At 52.8% G+C, this 24,592-nt stretch overlaps 1 protein-coding gene across 6 annotated transcripts; it reads left to right on the forward strand.

Moving 5' to 3' along the window:
• Nucleotides 1-108: 108 nt before the first annotated feature.
• BCL6 (BCL6 transcription repressor) lies at nt 109-23,754 on the forward strand. Of its 6 annotated transcripts, none has more exons than XM_008266642.5 (10): nt 109-298; nt 10,878-10,916; nt 11,728-11,899; nt 13,421-13,642; nt 15,953-16,930; nt 17,536-17,720; nt 18,972-19,139; nt 20,092-20,222; nt 20,312-20,449; nt 22,555-23,754. In XM_008266642.5, exons 3-10 carry the CDS (start codon nt 11,739-11,741, stop codon nt 22,696-22,698), a joined length of 2,127 nt encoding a protein of 708 aa, XP_008264864.1. In that variant the 5' UTR covers nt 109-298; nt 10,878-10,916; nt 11,728-11,738; the 3' UTR covers nt 22,699-23,754. The 6 variants fall into 6 exon arrangements, with proteins under 6 accessions (XP_008264864.1, XP_069929278.1, XP_069929279.1 ...); XM_070073177.2 differs by lacking the exon at nt 109-298 and adding an exon at nt 4,226-5,243; XM_070073178.2 differs by lacking the exon at nt 109-298 and adding an exon at nt 4,330-5,084.
• The last annotated feature ends 838 nt before the right edge of the window (nt 23,755-24,592 follow it).

Consider the following 24,592-nt stretch of genomic DNA (forward strand, 5'->3'; position numbering starts at 1 on the left):
GGGAGGGAGGGCCGCCTTCTGGCCCCTCGGACCCCGAGCTGCAACCCCCAAATCCGAGTCGTCTGTCTTGCGAGGACTTTGAAATACGCCAGCTCGTGGAAAGAAAGTGCGGCTTTGGGGGTATTTCATGGGGCGGAGGAGGCAAAACTCCCGGCGAGCTGACACCGAGTCCTCCCCTGCCACGCGGCAGTGGTAAAGTCCGCAGCTCAAATTCCGAGAATTGAGCTCTGTTGATTCTTAGAACTGGGGTTCTTAGAAGTGGTGATGCAAGAAGTTTCTAGGAAAGGCCGGACACCAGGTGATTATTGCTGTTGCTGCCGCCGCTGCTGCTGCTGCCGCCGCCGCCGCTGGTGCCGCTGGTGCCGCTGCCGCCGCCGCTGCTCATAATCATTATTTTACCTTTTAATTCTTTTTTTTCCGCTCTTGCCAAATGCTTTGGCTCCAAGTTTCCTATGTGTATCTATTGATATGAATGTATATATTTATTTATTCTAGCTGTCAGGTGTTAAAATAAATGCCGAAGATTAGTCCCACGTCTCTCCCACTCGAGGATCTAGATTTTTATGTATTTATTATTGTTGTTGTTGTTGTCTTTGAGGGAACCGGCCGGTTTCGGGAGGCTTTGGCCACCCTCCCTTGTGTTGTTTTGGTTTTTTGAAGAGGAGGTGGAGGAGAGGAAGGAGGGGAGCTAGGGGGCGGCCGGAGCGGAGAGGAGCAGACCGTGTTCGGGGGGTGGCTCGGGCCAGTCTGGGGCTGTGTGGCCGCAGACGGCGCAGAGGACGCGCGCTCGCGCCCTCGGCTTCTGCTGCTGCTGCTGCTGCTGCTGCTACTTGCGTACGGCTTGTGATCGCGCTGGATTCGTGCGGCTGTGTCTGTCCGCGCCCTCTCGCTTGCAAACCGCCTGCCTCGCTGCTCGCTGCTCGCTCCTCGCTCCGGCCTCGCCTTCCCTCCCTCCCTCCGCCTCTCCCTCGCCTCCCCTGCCTTCCCCTCGGCCCGTGCTCCCGGGGAACTCCGGGAGGCGAGGAGGGAGGCTGCCCGCTCGCTCGCTCGCTCGCTCGCCCCGCTGGCTCCCTTCCACCGGCCTCGGTCCCTCAGATTCCCCGCCTCCGAGCCGAGCCGAGATTTGGGAGGAAAAAACGCGAGCGAACTCCTCGGGTGTTTGGTGTTGGCTGCTGCTGCCGCTGCCGCTGCTTTTTTTTTTTTTTTTCTTTTGGTCATAAACCCAGATGAAGTATCGTGCCTGCGATTTCCTTTCAGAGCCGTGGTCTTCCTAGCGAGGGACGAGTGCTTTGGTGGTCCCCGTCCTCTGGTGTTTTGGGGAGGTTTAGCTTGCAAGGGGGCGGGGGTGTTGAATACTTTTGGAAATTATTCTTTCTTGGTTGTAGTCGAGGGAGTCGGGCAGCCCCGCGCGCTCCCTTTGCTCATCCCGAGGAGATGGGCTGATGGTGGGACAGGGATTTGGGGGAGCCGGGGATGGGAAAGGGGTGTGCGTTTGCACCTGCGGTGCCTCTCCGCGTGCGGGGACTCGGGGCACCTTGACAGGACAGCCCAGGCGAGCGAGGAGGAGGTGGCGGGATTTCTGGTGGCCACGGTGTTTGTATTTTGGGCGCTGCGTGACTCTGTGTTGGCTCCCGATGGCTGTTCCCTCCTTTTCCTAAATTCTATTTTACTTTATTTTTTTTTTTTTCCCGTGGTGCAAGCTCTGTATTAAAAAAAAAAAAAAATAGGCAACGGCTGGCCTGAGCGTGGCGGACGCCAGCAGGCTTCGGAGTGCCGAGGTCCTCACTCCGGGCGAGTGGAAAGACCGAGCCCGAGCCCGCCCGCGTTCCTGACCGGCAGGAGCCCGGAGGGGGAGAAGGGCACTCTGTGGCTCTGCCTGGGGCACCGAGTGCGGGTGGAGCGGGCGCGAAAGGGAGAGCTTTGTGAGTGATTTTGGGGGAAAAAAAAAATAAGACTGCGAGGTTGGTTGGATTTGCAACCTGTGGCTCTCCTCGAGGGAGCAGGAGTAGGGGATGGCGGCGGCGGCGGCGGCCCGGGGCGGGAGAGGGTAGGGAGCTGGAGCCTTGGAGATGGGCTGCGCTCGGGGGGAGACAGCAGCGAGGGGCCACCCCACTGCCGGAGGTAGTGACCGTGGTAACTGTCTGAGAACTGCGGGTTGCGTTGCCTTTCTTATGCGGCGTTATTGAAACCCTGGCGAAAATTGGAATTAATGTGGCAATGAGTTTTAAACCTCCCCCTTAGGAAACGACACAAGCCACCGGATTTCTTTTCTTCTTTTTTTGTAAGGATAAAATGACCCCCCCGCACCCCCCCCCCCGTTGTATTCCTTCCCTCGCTATGGTTCAGACTTGGCGGAGTGGCTGGCGAAAGTCCTGACAGCTGAGTAGGGACCATGACCCCAGACGGGCGTAGAAGCTGTTACAGGGTCCCTGGCTGCCTCCGAAGGCCAGTCATCGCCCCCAGAAAAGTAATGCCTTCTTTTGTGGGTCCCCCCACCCCAATCAGTTTGTAATTTCTGGGAGGAACATCTTGTGATGCTTAAAAAAAAAAAAAAGAAAAAGTAAAGTGAGGGTCAGTAGATGCATTTTTTTTCTGTCCAGAAAAAAAAAAAAAAGTGGGGCAGGAGAGAGGGAACCAGGGAGAGAGCTGTTTAGAAATACAGTTTGTGGCTCTGAGCGATGCCACCGGCTTCCTCTACAGAGACTGACAGTTTCCCTTTTTCTTTGCAAGGTGTGTGTGGTTTTGATAAATAAATTGAGAGAGAGAGAGAGAGAGAAGAGAGAGAGAGAGAGAGACCGGCAATATCCATCAGGAGACAGGTATCTATTTTGCTCACTATTTACTACCAAGAGCCCTTGGCACTGGAACAGAACCTCGTAAATCTGCAGCCCAAGTTGAAGTTCATCTGGCCCTAGTCCACACACTATTCCTGGAGGTAACAAACATAAGCTCAAAGGAGTGAGGTGAAATCACATTCTCCCTTTAAAATATGTATTTTTGTTAAAAATTGATACTTGTCTCTGAGGGAGGAAACAAGTGGGGAAAAATCCAGGAGCTGGGCATTCCCTTTTTAAAACATTGTAGTTGAGTCTCCAAGCCAAAATAGAAACCTGGAGATGGGAAATATTCCCTCTCCCTCGTTTATAAATAGAAGTTTCCAGTCTACTATTTGGAAGACTCTCCAATACTGCAGGCAGCCTTAGCCGATTTTAAAGGAGTGTAGATAGTAACAGCAAGGCTAGATGCTTTTCACACCAACTAGGCACTCGGAGGAGGAGACAGCCAGGAAAAGCAGGGCTTCTCCGATTGTCCTTTTCCTCTCCTGGTCACTTTGGAGAGGTTTTACCCAATGCTTTCTGGAAACTACTTGTCTGGTTTCTTCAGGGTTCGGTGGACAGAGCTGGGACTCTCAACTCTTAAGTTGTCTCTTGCTGAGTCCTTGCAGGGTTCCAGTTGCTGGTTGAGTAAATGGTAGCCATGACCAGATGTCAAAATCCTTCCTTCCCTCTCTGTCCCCTGTCGGTAGCCACGCTCAACAACCTACTTTGTTGTGAAAAACTTGAGAGCCCGAGGAGGTGGTGCAGCAGCGCCACCCCTCGGTGGGTGAAACTATTGGCCAAAGTAAAATATCTGGAAAATACGGTGAAGGGACCTTATGAGGCACTTTGAAATTTTCGGGCAGATTTTTAAAGATTTAGGGGGAGCTACAGCATTTTTTGAGAGGTGCTTTGCAGTCCCCTCTCATTGCAGTCGAAAAACTTTGCTTTCCAGCTCTATCGGAATCACAATAGCCTAGTTAATCATTGGGGGTGGGGTGGGGTGGGGGGGTGTTGCTGGTGGGCTTGATTTAGGCGAGTTCTCCGGGCGGGGAGGTAGGTCCCCGTCCCCCTCTGGACGTGACCTCGCAGACCACCTGAATTTTGCTGCCCGTCTAACGTTCCGATGAGGAGGATTTTTTTTTTTAAATAATAAAATAAAACCCAAATCACCACCCCTGGTGCTGGAAGTAGTGTGATTGTGCTGGCGGCGGTGGCTGTGGGGGCGTGGGGGGCAGATCTGGAGTGGAGGACAGGCCGCTCGGCAGCCTCCTGGAGTCCGGGTAGCGTGGCGCGCGCGGGTTTCCAGCGCTGCGCAACAAGTGGGAAGCCGCCGCAGCCACCCAGCCGCGGTGCTGAGCTCTGGCTGAGCCGGCCTGTTTCTCAGTAGCTGGAGGGAAGCCAGGAACGACTCCTCCCAACGCTCCCCGCCCCCCACTCCCACCCCAGGCCGAGAGCGGCGGCCCCACCGAAGGACCACCCTCGGTCCCCCAGCCTCCCTGCCCCGCCAGTCGGGCGGGGAAGCCCAGGGTACAGGGTCCCTTCCCGCGGCGGGGGTCTGGAGTTTATCCCCCGGCGTTCTTTGCTGGGCAGACAGCGTTTTTTGCCAAGCACCTCCGCTAATGCCATTGAGTGGCGATCCAGTTTCAGGAAGACAAGTTCACCCAGTACGTTCAGCTCTTCGGAAAACAAGTCAACCTACAGTTGCGCGAAGGCAGTGCCAGCTCCCGCCATGTGGTTGCTACAGGTGTTGCGCATCGCGAAGATCGGAATTACACGCACTCCATGAAGTGTTTTCCAGCCTGGGTTTTTGGAGGCAACCACACCCCCCACTTCCAACAGAAAAAGAAAAAGTGTGCGTGGTGGCGGAGGACCGGGTGCGGATGGCTGTGGCCGCGGGCGACTTCTCCGACGGACTGAGCCCGCCATCTAGTGGTGCGTCGGGAGGTCCTCGCCTAGGGCTGGGGACAGCGACCCTTTCACCTCTGGGTCCCCCAGGAGTCCGGCGAGGTGCTCGGTCTGACAGACGGAAGGCACCAGCCTCTCCCCCAGAGGAGATGGCACTCGACCTCCAAAGTTTTGGCCAGCCGGATGGAAATGGCAAAGGCCCGGGTGCTCGGGCCCCGCCACGTTCGGTCCGCGGCGGACAATGTGTCTCCACTGAAAACCCTTAAAATAACCCGCTTGGAGCGCACCAGCTATCTGTGGCTGCGGGGCAGTCGGGAGTGAAAGGAAGCCGTCCTTCCGAGAGCTCAGGGCTTTTAGGACGTAAGCCCTTGTGTTGTTATTTTGTTTTGTTTTGTTTTGTTTTGTTTCCACTGTTGAGCAAACAGGCCTGGCAAGGGGGCCAGTGAGTGGTGAATTCGTAACCGACCCGGGACCGATTTTTAACTTCTGAATTCCAGCTTTAGTGACTTCCAGCCAAAGGCGAGTTTCTCTCAGCTCCTTTGACCTGATCTAAAGGGAAGAGAGCAGCAGCCAGAGCCGTGATTTGAACCCCTTAGGCAGCTGTGGCTGCCAGTGCACTTTGGAAGCGCTTGCCTAAGTCTCGGAGGAATTTGTGTAGGAAGCAAGGCCTAAGCTTCTCGGTAGCAGACACGAAAAGCCGACTGTGGAGCCTAGGGCTGGGGCTCGGGTTGTGCCTGTGCCAGGGGGTGCGCCAGGCCTCAGCCCGCACACCTGCGGAGGTGCGCCTCGCCGCGCCCCAGCCCGCCTTGGGATGTGGAGATCACTCTTCCCATTCCTTTCTTTGCTTAGGGGCCTGGAGAGAAAGCAGGTGTGCGCGTGTGGACGGGTGCTGTGTGTGTGTGTGGTGCGCGCGCGCGCGCGCGCGTCAAACGGACGGGCAGAGCGTAATCCTCGCAGAATTTGCGCCACGATACCTCCTGGGTCAAGTTTCTCCTTCCAGAGCCCGCGACTTAAGATGGCAAACGCGCGTCCGTGTGTTGGCGGCCCCTAGCGGCGGCCTGCGCGCTCTTCCCGCCGGAGACGCCGCCGTCTCCGCTCTCCGTCCCGGCCCGCGGGGATTCAGTTCGTCCTCCCTCTCTCCCTCTCTCTCCCTCTCTCTCTCTCTCTCTCCGCGGGAGCTGTCGCGGGCCGCGTCGGAGAAACGCGCCTCTGTTCGGGTTGGAAATGAATCTGGGGACGCGTTTGAAGCGCGGTCAAGTTTGACTCATCGTTTTCCAAGGACAGTTAGTGCCTTCCATCTTCATTAACGTGAATAAAGACCTTGGCTGACTTTTGTGCAGATCGAATTTTTAAAGGCATTGTTTGCTTGGAGAGATCATGCCTCTCCCCTCCCCCTGCAGGCTTTTTTTGGGGGGGGGGGCGGGGAAGGGGGAGAGCGCGCAGGCCGAGCCCGGTGCAGCCAGGCCAGGACTGCCGAGAGATCTGTGCCCAGGGACCTGGTTTGTTGGTGTTGTCTGCGGGCCTTGTGGGAGGCTGTCCGGAGCCGGGCGTATGGGGAGCGTCCTTTCTGCGGCTCCTCTTCAGATCTTGGTGATAAAACACATCCCTCTATTTTATTGCATTTCCTAGAAGCTTTGCAGGCTTGCAGGAGCTGTGCTGGCAGCAAACGTGACAGAAGGGAAAGTCAGGACACAATGTCCCCGAACACCTCGGTTACCCAAAGCGGCTGCCGTGGCGTTATCAAATTCGCTTTGATCTGCTGTCTCCCCTTACCCGCTTTACCCCCTCGCCAAAGCTTGCTCTGAGTGTCCTCCCCGCCCCCCTCCCCCACCGCCGAGAGAAAACAACGTCGCGATTTGACCCCACGCCCTGCCGCCGGACCCCAGCGGCTAGACTTGAGCCACTCCTTGGCAGAGACGCTGCTGGGCGAGGGAGCGCTCGGGCAACAGTCTTGGTGCGAGTTCCACGGCGGCAGCTCTAGCCTTATTAAAATTCCTCGTTCCCGGCCCCAAACAGTGCTTTGCACTTTCAAATCCCCCCTTTGGATTTTTCAGCGAGTTATTGGAGTGATTAGATTACCAATAATCCAACGGCCAGCCAGGATGGGGGTGGGGTGGGGGTGGGGAGGGAGTGCCAGGCGTTCTCCAAATCGGGAGACTCTTGCCAAAGTAGGTCAATGGGCAGGAGGGGCGGGGCGGGCAGGGGCTCGTCGGGTTCAAGCCTGGTAGAAGGGCTCCCTCTAGCGTTGGGCAGCGGTAAAAACACCCTTAGCTGCGAGCTCCCGGAACCACGGGACTCCTCGTTTCCAATAAGGGCGCTGACTCGCTCCTAGCTCCCCGGATCCCCAGCCCCAGCCCCAGCCCGTATTAAATTCCACCTTCTCTTTCACCTTTTGGCTACCGGAAGAAGGAATGAGAAAGCCACAAAATGGGATTTTTGAGGCCCCGTGTTCTCGGGCCGACCCCGACCCCTGCCTCCGCCGTTCAGGAGGGAAGCGCGGCGCAGTGTGACGCCGGTCGCTGGTTTTAAGAGGGGGCTGCGGCCTCGGAGGCTGTCTCTGGTGCTCCCAGCTCACTCCTGGGCCCCCGAAAGCGCCTCCCCGAGACTGCTACCGAGATCACTGAGGAGATGGCGCCCAGGACGGGCACCCGAGAGCGAGGCAACTTTGGAGTGCGCCAGTGCGCGCGCTGGGGTCGGCGCCCGGGCCTCGGCCGAGTCCTAACCGTGTCTCCACGGCTGGGGAGAAACCGGACCCAGAAATCTCGCAATCTGGTTAGGTTCGGCCCGGCAACTCCCATTCTAAAGACTTTGGGCGGAGACCAAGCGGAGTTGGAGTCCCCTGCTTGCCTACGTGGCGGGAGGGTCTTTCGGTTTAGCTGGCCTCCCACTTGGTCGGGGCGCGCAGGATGGAGACCCTTTACTCGAGGGATTCTATTTCTTTGACCTTGACGTCTTACCTAACCATTCCCTTACACGGGGTGCGTGGGGTAGGAAGGGAGGGGAGAGTGGTTGGGAGCAAGCAAAAGGAGGGGAAAAACCGGTGCGCGGCGGAATGGGGCAACTCGAGCCTCAGATTGGACCCGGACTGCTGGGTTCTAGACCCCGGCTCTGCTGCTAACTTGTCTGAATCCCCCCCATTTAGAAATGGGGGGGGGGGTGAGGGAGGGACCGGACCAAGTGAACTCCGAGAGCCCTGGAAGCAGCTCGGGCCGAGGGATTTAGGGGAAAGAGTGCCGCGTTCCCCGCGAGCCTTCCCCGGCGCCGCCCCCCTCGCCGGGTGAATCCCCAGCGGCCCGCGCCGCGCAGGCGGCGATCCTGGCGGCCGTCGGGGGCCGGCAGCTTCCTGGAAAGTTACTTCTTGTTGGAGCCGGCGATAGGCAGAGAGTGTTCTGTGAAATCCGCAGAGCCGAGATCGACTGCGTTCCGGGAATGAGAGGGCTGTGCCATTCCCCTCACTGCCCCCTGCCTTGACGGCGTAACAGGAAAAAAAAAAAAAAAGGCATACACACAATGTTAGCTACCGAAGTGCACCAAAAGTTTTATTTGAATGTAACTAAATTAAGGGCCGCCGCAGTGACAGCGCCGCGCCTTGCGGGGACCTCCGGGCGGCTGGGCAGCGGCAGCCGCCGGTCCCCCCGGGGGTGGGCGGTCTCTGGAGGACAGGTACGGTGCAGTGGGGGTGGGCGAGCCTGCGCAGGCTAGCCCCGGCACGCCGAGCTCGGGTGGCGCTCCGACGCGTGCGCAAGGGCAGGGGGCCGCCTGTTGTGAGCCCCGCGGCGCGGGGAGCAGACGACGGGGTCTTTCGCTCCTCTCGCTCCCTCGCCTTCCTGCTGCGTCTCTTTTTGTTGCCGTTTTCCCCTCTTTCGTTCTGCTCGGTTGGAAAAGCTGCCTTAGAGGTTCTGCCTTATCGAATAGACGGAAGGAGAGCGCCCTCGTAGGCAGCGGGGGTGGGGTGGGGTGGAGGCGGCGAAGTTTAACTCCCTCTGGGACGCTGCTGCCTCGCGGGGCTTGGGGTTCGCGCCCGAGTCGTTGTCAGTTTCTTGCTGACAGCCTTGCCGTCGTGGCGATTTGTTTTTGTGGGGTGAGTTTTGTGTGTGGAATTGGTGGTAAGGAGATTGGTCTAGGACTTGGCTGAAGACTGGCTTTGAGATCTTGGCTAAGGCTGACTCCCTCCCTGGAACCCTAGCCTCCCCCGTAGGAAGTCGCAGTTGTTATATAAGAGACCAGAAGGGGGTGGGAGAGGACTAAAGCTTCTGAAAAAAAATTAAATAAAAAGTACAGATGGTGTTTGCACACCTACAGGGGGGAGGCGACGGTGCCCGCACACACCTTAATCCAGGCACTCGGTAACTGTGGGGACACACTTGGGACCTGGGTCCCATTGTATGCAGGTTTGTTTTTTGTCCAGCCCGGGGCAGAGGCTTCAGGTGAAAAGCCCCGGTCATATCTGACACTGGGCACAGGGGAATTGTGCTGTTTGTTTCAGTTGGCAACTGGCATGAGTCATTGCCACTTGTCACGGTGAAATGGCAAATCTGGGCTTCCTGTGCTTCCAGAAGTCTGGGACTGGAAATCCACAAGTGAGCTGGTGGTTGGAGCTGGTCGAGGGGCAGGCGAGGTATTCCGAGTGTTTGAGGAGCTCTTCCAGGGGGGAAGAGGAGGCTGTTTACAAATAAACCGCACATGGTCTTCAGCGTTCTTTGATCGCCAGGGATTGACCACCAAGTGAATGAGTCCCTCTGGCCATCTAGAGCTGGGATGGGGAGAGGAGGCGCTGGGTTCTTTTTGCCTTTTTCTGCCCTCTCCCTCCCCCACCCTTCCCCCAGTCTCCCATCACTCACGTGCACACACTAACCTTGAAGCCGCAGTGAATGAGTGACTGGCAGTTGGGAGCACAGAGAAATGTTCGAGTGCTTGGTCACAGACTCAAGGAAACCTCTCATTTTAGAGTGCTCATTGGGTAAGATTCAGCTGCCTGGAAGGGGGCAAAGTGTGTGTGTGGGGGGGGGGCTGGGGGCGAAGGAACTTAAACATGAGATTCACCCACCCCGGGGTGCTGCCTTGCATGTTCTACAGCACGTAGCTGGATTTGGAAAGGGGACAGGAATCTAAGCCAGAAGACCGAGGGCCAGGCCACCAACCATCTACGTGGCCCAACATGACCTCACTGGCCTCGGGTCCCTTTTTACCCAGAAAAGAGCTCTGAAGGGCTACACTTTTCTAAACAGGGGAAAGCATTTCAGATCTTGCTGTGTTTTGCAGCCCACATTCCATCAAAAACGAGAGGCCTACACCTGTGCTTTTAATGACTTTGTTTTAAAGGAACCAATTTGGAGAGGGTATATAATTCATGAAATCTCTTTAAGGTTTAGTGCTCCCTGGATAGTTCTGCAGCTAAACCACAGAGTTAATTCTTTCACCAGCAGGGAGAAGCGCAAGCCTGGAAGCCTTCGCACTCTGTCTGGTCTTGGGCCCAGGAGGGAGGGGAGAGGAAACTTGGAAAAATCCAGCAAAGATTCCTAAGGAATGTGTAGACACGCCGTGTCAGGTTGTCCTCTGCAGATTCTGCGTTCAGTATGACGTGATTCAGACGGTCAGGAAATACCGCCCGTCTGCTTGTCCCGATCAAACCACCGAACCCAAGTCTCGTTTCGTCACCGGTGAAATAGGGATAAAGATCATGACCCTGTAACCTTGTGGGATCACTCCATGGCCGGAAAGATAATAGTTGCGCAGGTTTTGAATAACATCCAGCACATTTTGGCCCCAAAGGATCATTATTAGTAGTATTAATGTTGAAAGAACTACTTTTCCTATTTTTGTTTCTTCCCCATAAACTCCAGTGGCCTTTGGATGGTACACAGTTTTTACTTTGGAAGGAAAATGTGTGTGTGTGTGTGTGTGTGTGTAATTAATACAGGCCATCGTATTCGCAGTACCTAGGATAAAAGCGTTGTTATCACATAACGTTGGGTGCCTGTTGTTTCCGTAAGAGCAGAACTGGAAAATGTTCGCTAGCTTGTGGTAAAACCACACCAACTGGCAGGCTGCAACTATCAAAGCAAAACTAAATGCGTGTGTCCTAAAATAAGACCATACTGGACAATCTCACACTCATTAAGTCCATTTCTGTTTGTTCTCTTCTCTTTGTAGGTTTTAAGCAAAATTTTGGACTGTGAAGCAAGGCATTGGGTGAGTCAATTAAATGATATGCTTTAAAATGTCGTGGACAAACTGTTTTGAATTTGCCAGTGTGTGTGTTTCTGTGAACTTTGTCACCATTCGTTAGATGGGACAAGTGATAACCAATTCCTCCTGTCCCACCCCTTGCTCTCACTCCTTTACCGCTGCTGTGACTGTCAGTCATTTCCTCACCCTTTTCTTAGTTCAGACTAACTTAGGTTCCCTCTGTTCGCCGGCAGTGAGCCAGTGCTGGGTTCCTGGGAGTACCAAGACTAACAACTCTTAAGCCTAAGAGTGGAGAGCATTGGATAATGGCTGGGGTAATGCAGTGAGATGCTGATGAGAGCAGCTGTGATTTGTGAGTGCTTGCTATGGGCTAGGCACACATCTCTAATTGTTATGACCACCTAGGTATTTTTGAAAACCAAAGCATAGAAACAGTAAGCAACCTGCTCCAAATCACACAACTAGCAAAAGGGCCACACTAGCTGGGTAATAGCTAAAATGTGATTTCTCTCCATTGCAACACTCTCACTGCTTCTCAGTGCCTAGCAGCATGTTTGGTGTGTTGCAAAAACACTCAACAAATAGTCCTTCCCATCCGCTTCCCCCTAAAGAGCTTTCTAGCTCAATCGTGTGATGAAGAGTGTTCACACCGTCATGCTGTGATGAAGACTAATGACAGAGATGGGACCCGAATTGCATTCCATACCTTAGCAGGTTGAGCCACCTGCTCTGCTACTTCTGGTCAACAGCAAACAGCTTCTTGAGAACTAATAGGATTTTGATTCTTTTTTTTTTTTTTTTTTTTTTGTCTCAGGTGAAGACAAAATGGCCTCGCCGGCTGACAGCTGTATCCAGTTCACCCGCCATGCCAGTGACGTTCTTCTCAACCTTAATCGCCTCCGGAGCCGTGACATCTTGACCGATGTCGTCATTGTGGTGAGCCGGGAGCAGTTTAGAGCCCACAAGACAGTCCTCATGGCCTGCAGGTGAGGAGCTCTAGAAGGAGAGGATGAGTGAAGCTGAAGGCAGACTGTGGGGCTGGAAGCCAGGCAGGTGGAACACGGAGGCCTTTTGTCCTGTCTGGGCTGGTGTCTCCCTGGTTCCCAGATCTTGGTACGTGGCCTGGCACAGTAGGCTCCCTTGGAAGTGAATGAATGAATGCCCTCTCAGGAAAGAGTCTCCATTCTGTGCGCTTAGTAGGGGGAGACATCATGCATAGCCACAAGAAAAAAAATGAGTTTGGGGCATACATGGAGACTAACTTCAGTTAAGCAGTAAAAAATGAAAAGTGAGGCTCTCTAAGTAGTTTAAGCAAGTTAATTTGAGATCTTTTGCCCTGTTATGCTGTAACTATAGTTATTTTATACTGTAATTGAACGTCCATGGATGCTCAGTGTATTTAAGAGTTAAAGTAAGCAAGCGAATTCTTCTGATTTGTCAAGTATCTAAAGCTCTTGGAACAATTTTATACCACATCTTCTCCCTGGATCTTCCTGATAGCCTTCTGAACTATGGCTAGCATGAGTGCCTCCATTTATAGATGATAAGAAAAAGGCACTGGTGGGCAAAGTGACATACATTCAGCAATCTCTATAGAGAACTTATCCAACATCGACAAGCACCTGGTTTTCCAGGGTGGAGAGATCAGAGGTTTATAGCAATATAAAGATCATAGATAATGTGTGGTGAAGGTTACACTGTGTGGGGTACCACTCTCTACCCTTTACATTGTCATTCTTACACACCTGTAAGGAAGGCACTATTATTTACCTTACTTTGCAAATAAGGAAGCCAAGGTGCAGAGAGTTATGTATCTCACTCAAGGTTGCCTGGCTGCTCGCTGGTAGAAGTCTGGCTCACTTATGCCAGCCAATCAGAAAGAATAGAATCAAGATGACAGCCCTGGATTCTGGGTTCTAGTTCAGTTCTTGTTCTGCCACCAGACAACATGGCCCTTGAAGGCATAGCTTGAGATTTGACTCAGATCTTCTAGGAATAAGTGACCTCCTGATAATCTACGGACTTTGAGAAAAGCAGTAGAGTTTAGATATAGGCATGTTTTAACTCATTTGTTATCTATTGGCACCTTCTCCTAAAAAATAAAGTAGACTCTTTAATGGTATTTCAGTGGAGCAAGAGGGGAAATGCTTATCCCAAAGATACAGACTAAGAATAGTCATTGCAAATGGGTGCTAAATTTAACTCTGATAATCCATGCAGTTAAGACTAAAAGAGAGACAGGCTCTCTGACTTTGAGACTATCATTTAGTCTCTCCGATCTTAGTTTGCTCCTTTGTAAAGATTCATGGTTGTGAGTGGCACAGGGTAGTATACACACAGCGTTTAATGATTCTAAGGCACTGTGAGTGCTCCATAATGTCAGCTATTAGTAACTGTCATAGGAATTCTGGAGCTACCTCCCTGAGAGGGGCTGAGCGTCAGTGCTGACTGCAGTCCAGTACAGGTTCTCTGTGTCTGCTATAATGGGACATCTGTTTCTTTCACAGTGGCCTGTTCTACAGCATCTTCACAGACCAGCTGAAATGCAACCTTAGTGTGATCAATCTGGATCCCGAGATCAACCCCGAGGGGTTCTGTATCCTCTTGGACTTTATGTACACATCTCGGCTCAATCTGCGGGAAGGCAACATCATGGCTGTAATGGCCACAGCTATGTACCTGCAGATGGAGCATGTTGTGGACACCTGCCGGAAATTTATCAAAGCCAGGTAAGCTGCCACTTAGGTGGGAGGCATGGAGAAAGAGGGGGGGATTCCTGATCAGCAGCGCTTACTAGGCATAGGTATTTGGTGCTGTGGTTAAGATGCCACTGGGATGCCTGCATCCTGTATCAGATTGCCCAGGTTCAAATCCAAGCTCAGCCTCCCATATAGTTCCTTGCTAATGACATCCTGGGAGGAAGTACTTGAGTTCCTGCCACCCATATGGGAGACCCAGATGGAGTTCCTGAATCCTAGATTCGGCTTGACCCAGCCCCAGCTATTTCAGGCATTTGGGGAACGAATCAGCTGATAGGAGATCTCTGTCCATCTTCTATCTCTGTCTCTCTGCCTTTCAAATAAAAATGAAAATTAATACTTTTTTTTAAAAAAAGAAACCCTTAATAATGCATATGTACAAAAAAAATAGTCCTCCAAGGTATGTTGCAACCTGCATTCCCAGTGTTACTACATGCTTCTGCCCGTCTTAACTCTGTGCTCCAAGCAGACTTGACTCCTTGTTGCTCTCCAGACATGACCTGTGCATAGCTCTCTCCCATTAGCTTCCCATGGCACCCATCCTGGGTAGTCGCACTTAGATGCTGGCTAGCCCTCTCCCTTCCTCTTCTCTTCCTGTGTTCTGAGGGATTGTGTCTGTCCTTGAGACCTTCCTTTTATTTTAGTGTTTGCCTATATTTTTTAGTTTTTCTTTACGCTTCTATTATGACTAGTTACCTATGTGCCTTCATTGCCTGCCAGACGATGGATGGTTCAGGGTTATAGGCACTGCTTAGTCATCATCTCTGCTATTCTGTCCTCCAAGGAGGACATTTGTTGAATAGAATGAGTTCACTGGTCTAACGCCCTACCTGAGGGCTGGCAAAGCATGACTATCATTTAAAGGTCCAAAGAATTAAAAGAACTTTGCTAAGCGGGACAGAGATTCAGGGCTTAATTTTTTGAAAACCCTTTGATTCAACTGTTGTAGGACAATTGCCTCCTTTCAGATGGGTTTTGGCCTATGTTTGAACACCTTCTGGAGACAGAAACTCAGTGTTCCCAGAGCCCCATGGCCTTGCTTGGACCTTTAGAAAGCTCCTCTGTATGATGCATTGACCTCTGGTTCCTTTAGCCTTCACTTATGGGTTCTAGCTCTGTTAACTGTGATCCTGATGAGCTGGCCTGCTCTTCACCCACACAGTGTCCCTTCAAGTATGTGCAGCCAGTGCTCTTGTCTCCTGTGGCTGCTGATAGTCATGAGAACATTACTGCTGTCATTTAGGAGGACTTTCTATGGAGTAGTCTTTGAACTTGACTGGTTAAGTAACTTGCTCCAGGTCATAGAGCTACTAAGAGGCCAATCTGGGGTAGTAAACCAGGCCTGGCTGTTCCAGGGTCAAGGCTTCCTCTCTGGAGCTTGCTCTCTGTTTTCCGTCATACCCTTCCCTGTGACTCCAGCCAGCCTATGGGCAAGTCCTTTCTTTATAAGGTACTAGATGTCCAATGTTGTGGCCCCAGCACTGCATAAATTCTTCCCTCTCTGATTCCTGTGAAATGGAGACAATAGTACCTCCCTTTCCTTCCTTGCAGGATTTTGCATGGGTGAAATGAGATAAGGGCTTTAAAAGCATTAAGTAAGTGAGAAAATTCTATCACATTGGAGAAGTTATAGATTCATAGGCACGCATACATATATGCCTTAAGCACATGAGTTCATGTCCAGTTAGGCACAAATTCTGTGAGTAGCTCACTTCCCTTCTCTGGGCTTAGTTTCCCCTACTGTAAAGTAGATTGCGAGACTTTTTTTTTTTTTAATGTTTTATTTATTTGAAAGGCAGAGCAACACAGAGATAGACGGAGTGGGAGGGTGGTAGAGGGGAGAAAGAAAGATCTTCCATCCACTGGTTCACACTCCAAATGGCCACAATGACCAGGACTGGTCAAGGAAGAAGCTAGGAGCCTGGAATTCTATCCTAGTCCTCCACATGGGTGCAGGAGCCCAAGCACTTGGGCTATCTTGTATTGCTTTCCTGGGCGTATTAGCAGGGAGTCAGCTCTGAAGTGGAGCAGCTGAGACTCAAAGCAGCACTCTGATAAGGGATGCCAGCGTCATCCACAAGCTGTGGCTTAATGCACTGTGTCACAGAGCCAGCCCCATAGATTGTGTGACGTCATGAAGGTGTCATGCTGGTCCTTCTAGTCTCTGGAGCCACATTCCCTGCATCTCGTTGCCTCGGTTACCTGACAGTGCTGCTGGGAGGGCGTCTCCTGAGCAGTGCTGACCCGGGGCCCCGGTCCCTTCTGTCTTTCCTGCCACAGTGAAGCGGAGATGGTGCCTGCCCTCAAGCCTCCTCGTGAAGAGTTCCTCAACAGCCGCATGCTGATGCCCCACGACCTCATGGCCTACCGTGGCCGGGAGGTAGTGGAGAACAACTTGCCGCTGAGGAACGCCCCTGGGTGTGAGAGCAGAGCCTTTGCCCCCAGCCTGTATGGTGGCCTGTCCACACCCCCCGCCTCCTACCCCATGTACAGCCACCTGCCGGTCAGCAGCTTCCTCTTCTCCGACGAGGAGCTGCGGGACGCCCGCATGCCCATGGCCAACCCCTTCCCCAAGGAGCGGGCCCTCCCCTGCGACAGTGCCAGGCCCATGCCTGCTGAGTACAACCGGCCGGCCCTGGAGGTATCCCCTGGCGTGTGCCACAGCAGCATCTACTCACACTCACCCAAGGAGGCGGTCCCAGAGGAGGCTCGGAATGACATGCACTACAGCGTGGCTGAGGGCCCCAAGCCGGCTGCCCCCTCGGCCCGGAATGTCCCCTACTTCCCCTGTGACAAGGCCGGCAAAGAAGAAGAGAGGCCCTCCTCAGAGGATGAGATTGCACTGCACTTCGAGCCCCCCAATGCGCCCTTGAACCGGAAGGGTCTGGTCAGTCCCCAGAGCCCCCAGAAATCCGACTGCCAGCCCAACTCGCCCACAGAGTCCTGCAGCAGCAAGAATGCCTGCATCCTCCAGGCCTCTGGCTCCCCGCCAGCCAAGAGCCCCACCGACCCCAAAGCCTGCAACTGGAAGAAATACAAGTTCATTGTGCTCAACAGCCTCAACCAGAATGCCAAGCCGGAGGGGCCCGAGCAGGCTGAGCTGGGCCGCCTGTCCCCACGAGCCTACACGGCCCCAGCTGCCTGCCAACCGCCCCTGGAGCCCGAGAACATTGACCTCCAGTCCCCGGCCAAGCTCAGTGCTGCTGGGGAGGATTCCAGCATCCCGCAAGCCAGCCGGCTCAACACCATCGTCAACAGGTGATTTCCGGGGCGGCTTGCATCTGAGGGCAGGCAGTACCTGGGCAGGCTTTTGGGCTCAGTTCTTTGGCTGTAATCTTTTCTCACATGAAATGCTGAGCCTCTTAGCAGTATGGGATCGGTGCCTATGGATTGAATTAGCCAACGTAAGGAAGTGGGTTGTGCTTCAATATGTTTTTTCCTAATGGGGCAGGGGGGAGTTCTCTTCTACACTTGATCTTAGCCAAAAGGCCGAGAAGCGATAGGGAGTTCTCTTCTATGGCAGAATAACATTCCACAAATCCCAGTGGTCCTGATGTGGCAGCAGGGGACCCTCATACCTTCCTTGCACTGGGAGTGGCTGTGGGCTGCAGTACCAAGGGGAGACACTGAGACTGGGAGTGGGGTTTGGGCTCGGTTTGACCCTGGTCAATGATCTCCCTGCAGGTGCTGATTGGAGGTAGCTTGCGTTGACCCTGGGGCCCCAGAGCCATAGTTGGAGAGCTCAGCTCTGACTTCTGGGCTTGCCTGGGCACAGCGGGGAGAGGATGGCATTGAGCTCAGGTGGAAGGCTCCGCCCTCTCCGCCCTACCCCATACTGAGCCTTTCCTTCCTCCTGCCCACAGGTCCCTGACGGGCTCGCCCCGCAGCAGCGGTGAGAGCCACTCGCCTCTCTACATGCACCCCCCTAAGTGCACCTCGTGCGGAGCTCAGTCCCCGCAACATGCCGAGATGTGCCTGCACACCGCCGGCCCCACGTTCCCCGAGGAGATGGGCGAGACCCAGTCTGAGTACTCGGACTCCAGCTGCGGTGAGTTCCCTTGCCAGGGAGAAGGGGCGCCCCTGCAGGCCGGAGGTTTAGTGTTTCCATTGTATTGACAGTCTCGGACTGGGAGAAGTGGCCTGCTGGAAGTCCATGGCATGTTTGGAAGTCGCCAACCCAACACCCTGCTCTTCACCTCTTAGGGAACTGGGATGACCTAAGCGAGGGATGGGCTCAGAGAGTTCATTCGGGGTAGTGGACACAGGCCAAGCAGTCTTTGGCTCTTCTTTTCAGCAATGGTAGCTTGTGTGGCAGCCTCTGAGTACCCACACTATTGCCACTGATTTGTATGTAGAATAGTTCTCCCTGCATCCGCTACCAGCCCTGGGAAGCATCTAGCATGGAGCAGGACTCGGGAAATGTTAGCTGAGTTAAGTGAGTTTAACTGCATTCTTAAACTGACGTTTCTAGATAGTCAGTGCCTGGCACCCCCTTTTTTTTTTAACCAGATAAAAAAATCTGTTACCCCAGCATTGGCTACAGTAACGCTCAGCTAGCCCAGGAGGGCCTAATCAGAGCTAAATCACCACTATATGTTCTTTGCCAATCATTATAATGAAAGAAAAAAAATCCACTTGCCTATACCAAGAGGCTTGCCGTGGGGTCACGGGACAGCTCCCCCTGCCCCCTGGCGGTTTGCCATGATCTGCCTGGCTTCCGGCGCTCCGGGCCTCTGCTTCCACATCCACCATCACCTTTGGTCTTCCGGTCACACCAGAGTTTTCTAAGGGCAGGAAGTCCAGATGTGCAAGTATGGACTTGCGTGTGTTTTGTTCTGTGTTGTGTAAGATGCCCTTGTAAGGTGTGCAGGACTTTGGAGACAGAGGCACGGAACGTGCTCAGGGGCTTGCCCTGGGGCCTCCTGCGTCTGAACGTAAATAAAACTAGACCCCCGCCCCCACGAGGAAAGGCGGATCCCCGAGCTCTCGGTTGAGGGCAGAGCTCTACTGAGCCTTCCTGGGATGGTGCGGGCAGCAGGAAGCCCTCTGGTTGAAGCTTCCCTTCTGTTCTGTGGTAGCCAGTCCGTCTGCCGTCTCCAGCCTCTGTGACCAATGCCCAGAGCGCTCAGAAAAATAAACTCCCCACAGGGCTTTGGCTTAGGGTTCCCTCGAATGTTGGGTGGGAGGTGGTCTGGGGGCTCGGCTGTGCGCGGAGGGGTGGCTACAGAGGAGAGAGGCCTTCGAGCCCTCCCTGGCTTGCTCATGCTGACCGTGGCATCCCCTCCTGTCCGTCCCACAGAGAACGGGGCCTTCTTCTGCAATGAGTGTGACTGCCGCTTCTCCGAGGAGGCCTCACTCAAGAGGCACACGCTGCAGACCCACAGTGACAAACCCTACAAGTGTGACCGCTGCCAGGCCTCCTTCCGCTACAAGGGCAACCTCGCCAGCCACAAGACGGTCCACACGGGTACGGCGCCGCCCCGCCCACCTCAGCTCGCCTGCATTCTTGGGGGCAGAAGAGGGAGATAGCTGTAGAGAAAGTTGGGGGTGGCCGTGGGACCCCGGAGTGAGGCAGGGAGCAGGAGCGCCTTCACCCTGTCTGGTGGTCACCTCGGGACGTGGCCCATGCCTGCGCTCCTTACCTTTCCTCTTGGGGGTCCTGCCCGTGCTGGGGTCCCACTGTACAGGGTAAGAAGGCAAAGTGGGTTAGGTTTTGGCAAAGCTAGAGACACATTAAAGGTCTCTTGATTTCCTCCAAGCACTCGCTCCTTGTCCACGCCCACTGCCTCACCACGTGTCCCTTAACCCGACTGCTGCCCTGGGTTTCCTCTCCCTGGACACTTTTCGATGACTTCATTACCCCAGAAATTTTCCATGGAGGAAGGCTCAGCCCTTCGGTTGGCTTCCTCTGCTGAGCCCGGGCCCCACCCCTCTTGCCAGTGGAATCCAGCTGGAGTTGCCACAGGCGGAAATGGGTGTTTGCTCTGAAAGGGAGAGAGTGCAACAGCTGCTTGTGTCTCCCAGGCAGCAAGCTGTCGAATGAATCAGACTTATGTCCCGAGACAGCTGCAAGAGCCTGCCCAGGTCATCGGCATCAGCCCCTCCGGGTCCAGAGAGGGAAACTGAGGCTCAGGGCCGTAGATGGACTTGTCCACGTCCCACAGGCAGAGGGGCCTCATAGCCAAGCTGCCTCTAAGGGGACGATCCCCTCCAGTGTCCCACGTGGTGACTCCACCTTGCTGCTGCTTGCGTCCCTGGTCTCATGCAAAGGGTGCTGGTGTGTGAAAGAGGAGGAGAAGGAAGGAGAAAGCCCAAGTGGCTTCAGTGAGGGACAGCTTGCTTTGAAATGCAGGGGCCTGGGATGGTGGCACTGTCCCCACTGAACACGGCTTTCCTTCTCCCCTTTCTCTTGGCAACAGGTGAGAAACCCTATCGTTGCAACATCTGTGGAGCTCAGTTCAACCGGCCAGCCAACCTGAAAACCCATACCCGAATTCACTCTGGAGAGAAGCCGTACAAATGCGAAACTTGTGGAGCCAGATTTGTGCAGGTGAGCAGGGCTCTGCAGCTCACAAGGGGGCTGCTGGGAGGTCTGCAGCCCACCCACCACAGGTGCTCATACCTTGCCTGTCCATGCAGGTGGCTCACCTCCGTGCCCATGTGCTCATCCACACTGGCGAGAAGCCCTACCCCTGTGAAATCTGTGGCACCCGGTTCCGGCACCTTCAGACACTGAAGAGCCACCTGCGAATCCACACAGGAGAGAAGCCGTACCATGTACGTAAGCGTCTTAAGACACTGGCCAGCCTGGGAGGGTGGGGGAGGAGGTGGAAGGTGGGGCCACACAAGTGGAGCTGGGAGGGGTTCCAATCTCAAGCACACAGTGGAATGACTGCTGAACTAATGGTCGGAAGACCAGGATCTGAGCCTGATAGGCCCAGGTTTCCGTGTGCTTCTCTTTACAATGGGGCTACAGATCTTGGAAAGAAAGTCCAGACTAGGGATGCATAGATTTAGAGATCATTCATTTATTGCACAAATATTTATTGAGAGCCTACAGCTCTTGTGGTCTGGAGGTGTATTTGAGAAGAGTTAAGGTGATTGAGAAAGAATTGTCTTAGGAGTAAAGAAATGTTGTAAGGAAAAGACAAACAGAAAGGCCATCTTGAGGAAGGGGAGGTGCCCAGCTGGGTAGCACAATGCCATGGATAGGCCACTGGGATTGTCATGTTCTAGAGCAAGGTCTTGGCAACTACAGCCTGTGAGCCAATTTATGACCATTCCATGGGCAAAAAAAAGGGTTTCTATACTAAAAGAAAACAACCAAGGGCAATATTCTGTGACCTGTGCACACGCTAGGGGACTTAGAGCCCAGTGTCTGTAAGTGGAGAGTTGTTAGAATTCAGTGCACATCCACGCTCATCGGCCCCCACATTGCCAGGATGGCTTTGAGGAGTTTGTGGCTTCACCCTAGGTGATGATGGGCACAGGAAGTGATCAGCAAGTGGCTAACTCACAGTGCAGGTGTTAGCCTGAAGAGCAGGGTTATTTTTATTCACTTGTTTATCCTGCTTTGAGTGATGCCATCTTCCTTACTGTTGGTGCTTGGGAAAATTCGTTGTCCTCTTTGTCATTTCCTCACCTGTAAAACCAACCTCAGAGTAGTGCCTGCCTGATGGAGGGATAGTATCAAGTTCACTAGTTCATTCAAGCCCACTGTTAAGAATGGACTAAATCTCTATTCTAAGGGCTTGCTGGAATTTTGGCTGGGTATCAGAGCTGAGAATGATCTTTGGTGTCTATTGGCCCAGTCCCTTACAGAAGGAGAGTCCAGGCCCAGAGACAGAAGCGACGTGGGGGACACACAGCAGTGGGTGACATAGATACAAGAGCAGGCCGCTCTACTCGCGGTCATGCTCCATTTATTTGCTTTTCTAAATCTGTTTCCATTTTCACTTTAAATATATTCTCTATGTGAGCATGTTTTATAATAGTTTTAATTTTGGAATAGATTTGGATTTATAGAAAAGTTGAGACTGTACAGAAAGTTCTCAGATGCACCAGGTTCTCCTAGTGCTAACATCTTACTTAGTGTCATGTGTTTGTCACAAGTTGTGAACCAGTGCTGAAACATGATTATGAATTAAGTCCATACTTTGAATTGTCTGAATTTTTACCTACGATACCATTTTCTTGGGGTCCAGGATCTCATCTGGATTGACTCCATTACATTTTCTCATCCATTTTACTTTTAAGTAACTTTTCCACTAAAACTATTATTACCCATCCGTTGAATCCAAGTGAGGATAGTAGAATTGCTAATGGTTCATTAACTTTTCTGGGAAGCCGACACTCTGCAAAGGACTCTAACTACATTTTAAAAGATATACCCTAGAATTGAAATTTTTCATGACATCAGGCTAATGTAGTCCAGTTGCCCAAATGTGTTCAGATTTATTGCATAATTAGTATATTCTGCTAGACAGAGGGAAGATGGCAGAGCATAATGAGAGTGCTCACTGACCTCCGAGTGGTGTCCACGTGACGGGGGCATCAGTGCACCAGGATGGCTGTGTGGCAAGCCTAGATCTCACAAAAGTTCAAAGGAAAGGGGTTATTTGCAGGCTAGAGCAACTCAGGAAAACCTGAGCAATTAGGTTGCATCTGATTGGCCTTTGGGTGTTGAACTTGTGGAGTAAGGCAGGGAAGAGACGTGTTAGCATGATGCCTACTTTCCTGTAGCAGAGGCTGCACGCTCTCGGGTTCCTAAGCTGGCCTTTGGGAGGGGAGAGCTGGCCCAGTCTCCCACAGGGGCAATCTCTGAGCAGTGGCGTGCGTCTGGGTTGACGGCAGCTAATGGGTGGCCTCTCATGTCCCTCCAGTGCGAGAAGTGTAACCTGCATTTCCGCCACAAAAGCCAGCTGCGACTTCACCTGCGCCAGAAGCATGGTGCCATCACCAACACCAAGGTACAATACCGAGTGTCGGCCACCGAGCTGCCTCCGGAGCTGCCCAAAGCCTGCTGAAGCATGGAGTGCAGCGCTTCCTCTCCAGCCCCTTCGCAGAACCTACCCAAAGGATACTGTAACACTTTACAACGTCATCCCTTGATGCAGTGCCTCTTTCATCCACTAGTGCAAATCATAGCTGGGGGTGGGGGTGGGGGGCGGGGCCGGGGGCGGGGAGCCGTGGCGCTCCCCCTGCCCCCACTGCCATAAAACATTAAGAAAATAATATTGCTTCTTCTCCTGTGTGTAAGGCGAGCCACGTCAGCACAAAGCAGATTCATTTTATATATCAGAGCGGGGAGTACGCAGAGTCCTGACTTGACTTGGTCTACAAAATGGGGAATGTGTATGTTTTGTGGGAACAGATGTTTCTTTTGTATGTAAATGTGCATTCTTTTAAAAGACTAGACTTCAGTATGTTATCAAAGAGAGGGCTTTAATTTTTTTAACCAAAGGTGAAGGAATATATGGCAGAGTTGTAAATATATAAATATATATATATAAAATAAATATATATAAACCTAAAAAAGATATATTAAAAATATAAAACTGCATTAAAGGCTCGATTTTGTATCTGCAGGCAGACACGGATCTGAGAATCTTTATTGAGAAAGAGCACTTAAGAGAATATTTTAAGTATTGCATCTGTATAAGTAAGAAAATATTTTGTCTAAGATGCCTTGGTGTATTTGTATTTTTTTGCAAGTGAAGGTTTACAATTTACAAAGTGTGTATTAAAAAAAACACAAAAAAAAGCTGCAGAAGGAAAACTGTGTAATTTCGTTCTAGTTTTCAGTTTGTATATACCCGTACCACGTGTCCTCCCGGTGCCTTTTTTCACAGAAGTTTTCAATGATGGGCGAGTGCGCGCCGTCCCTTTTTGAAGTGTAGGCAGACACAGGGACTTGAAGTTGTCACTAACTAAACTCTCTTTGGGAATGTTTGTCTCATCCCATTCTGCGTCATGCTTGTGTTATAACTACTCCGGAGACAGGGTTTGGCTGTGTCTAAACTGCATTACCGCGTTGTAAAATATAGCTGTACAAATATAAGAATAAAATGTTGAAAAGTCAAGTTGCCTTGTTTTGGAGGTTTTTCCTTGGGTTGGAATGGGACTTTTTTTTTTTTTTTTTTTTTTTAAGATTTACTTGTTTGATTTGAAAAGCAGAGTTACAGAGACAGAGGGAAGAGAAGAGATCTTCCATCTGCTGGTTCACTCCCCAGATGGCTGCAGCAGCCAGAGCTGGGCCAGGCTGAAGCCAGGAGCCAGGAACTCCATCCAGGTCTCCCACTTGGGTGGCAAGGACACAAGTACTTGGGCCATCTTCGGCTACTTTCCCAGGCACAGTAGCAGAGAGCTGGATTGGAGGCAGGGTAGCCAGGACTCAAACCAACGCTCCATATTGGGATTTGGCGTTGTGGGGACAGTGACCTAACAGGCTGGGCCCCAGCACGGGCCCTGGGAGGGGCTCTTGAATGGAGCTGGTGTCCCCACTTGACCATGGGACGTGCTCTGGCCCGAGAGGCCGCTGCTTCCTGTCAGACCTGCCTGGAGCTTGTCCCTGGTAACTTGGCACAGAGCTGCACTGGACTCCCGGCGTGACAGCAGAGACCCTGGCCAGGAAGAAGTCAGGTGGGGGGTTTGGGTGGACCACCCACTCAACTCAAGGCTGAGCTTTGGATGACTTCAGTCCTCACTCTCCTGACAAATTACACTCGAGTTTGCTGCCCCTCTGGGCTCAGGCTGCCCACTCTGTGGGGTGAGAAGGCTCCCCCCACCCCTGGCTTCGTAACCCATCTGTGTCTGGTCAGCTCCATGGAGCAATGAGAAGGCATCTGGCCCCAGTCCTACATTCCCTGGCCTTGGTGCCTCTGCAGTCTTTCTGGGGTCTGCTGGGCGACTGACAGACGT

The sequence above is a fragment of the Oryctolagus cuniculus genome, chromosome 4 (genome assembly GCF_051225735.1).
Source record: "Oryctolagus cuniculus isolate XC-2025 breed Fujian yellow rabbit chromosome 4, ASM5122573v1, whole genome shotgun sequence".
Taxonomy (NCBI): domain Eukaryota; kingdom Metazoa; phylum Chordata; class Mammalia; order Lagomorpha; family Leporidae; genus Oryctolagus; species Oryctolagus cuniculus.

Coding starts and splice junctions, on each gene's coding strand:
- BCL6 (XM_008266642.5), top strand. CDS start 11,739: ATGGCCTCGCCGGCTGACAGCTGTATCCAGTTCACCCGCCATGCCAGT. Junction 13,643..15,952: donor CGGAAATTTATCAAAGCCAG/GTAAGCTGCCAC, acceptor TTCCTGCCACAG/TGAAGCGGAGATGGTGCCTG. Junction 17,721..18,971: donor GTACTCGGACTCCAGCTGCG/GTGAGTTCCCTT, acceptor TCCGTCCCACAG/AGAACGGGGCCTTCTTCTGC.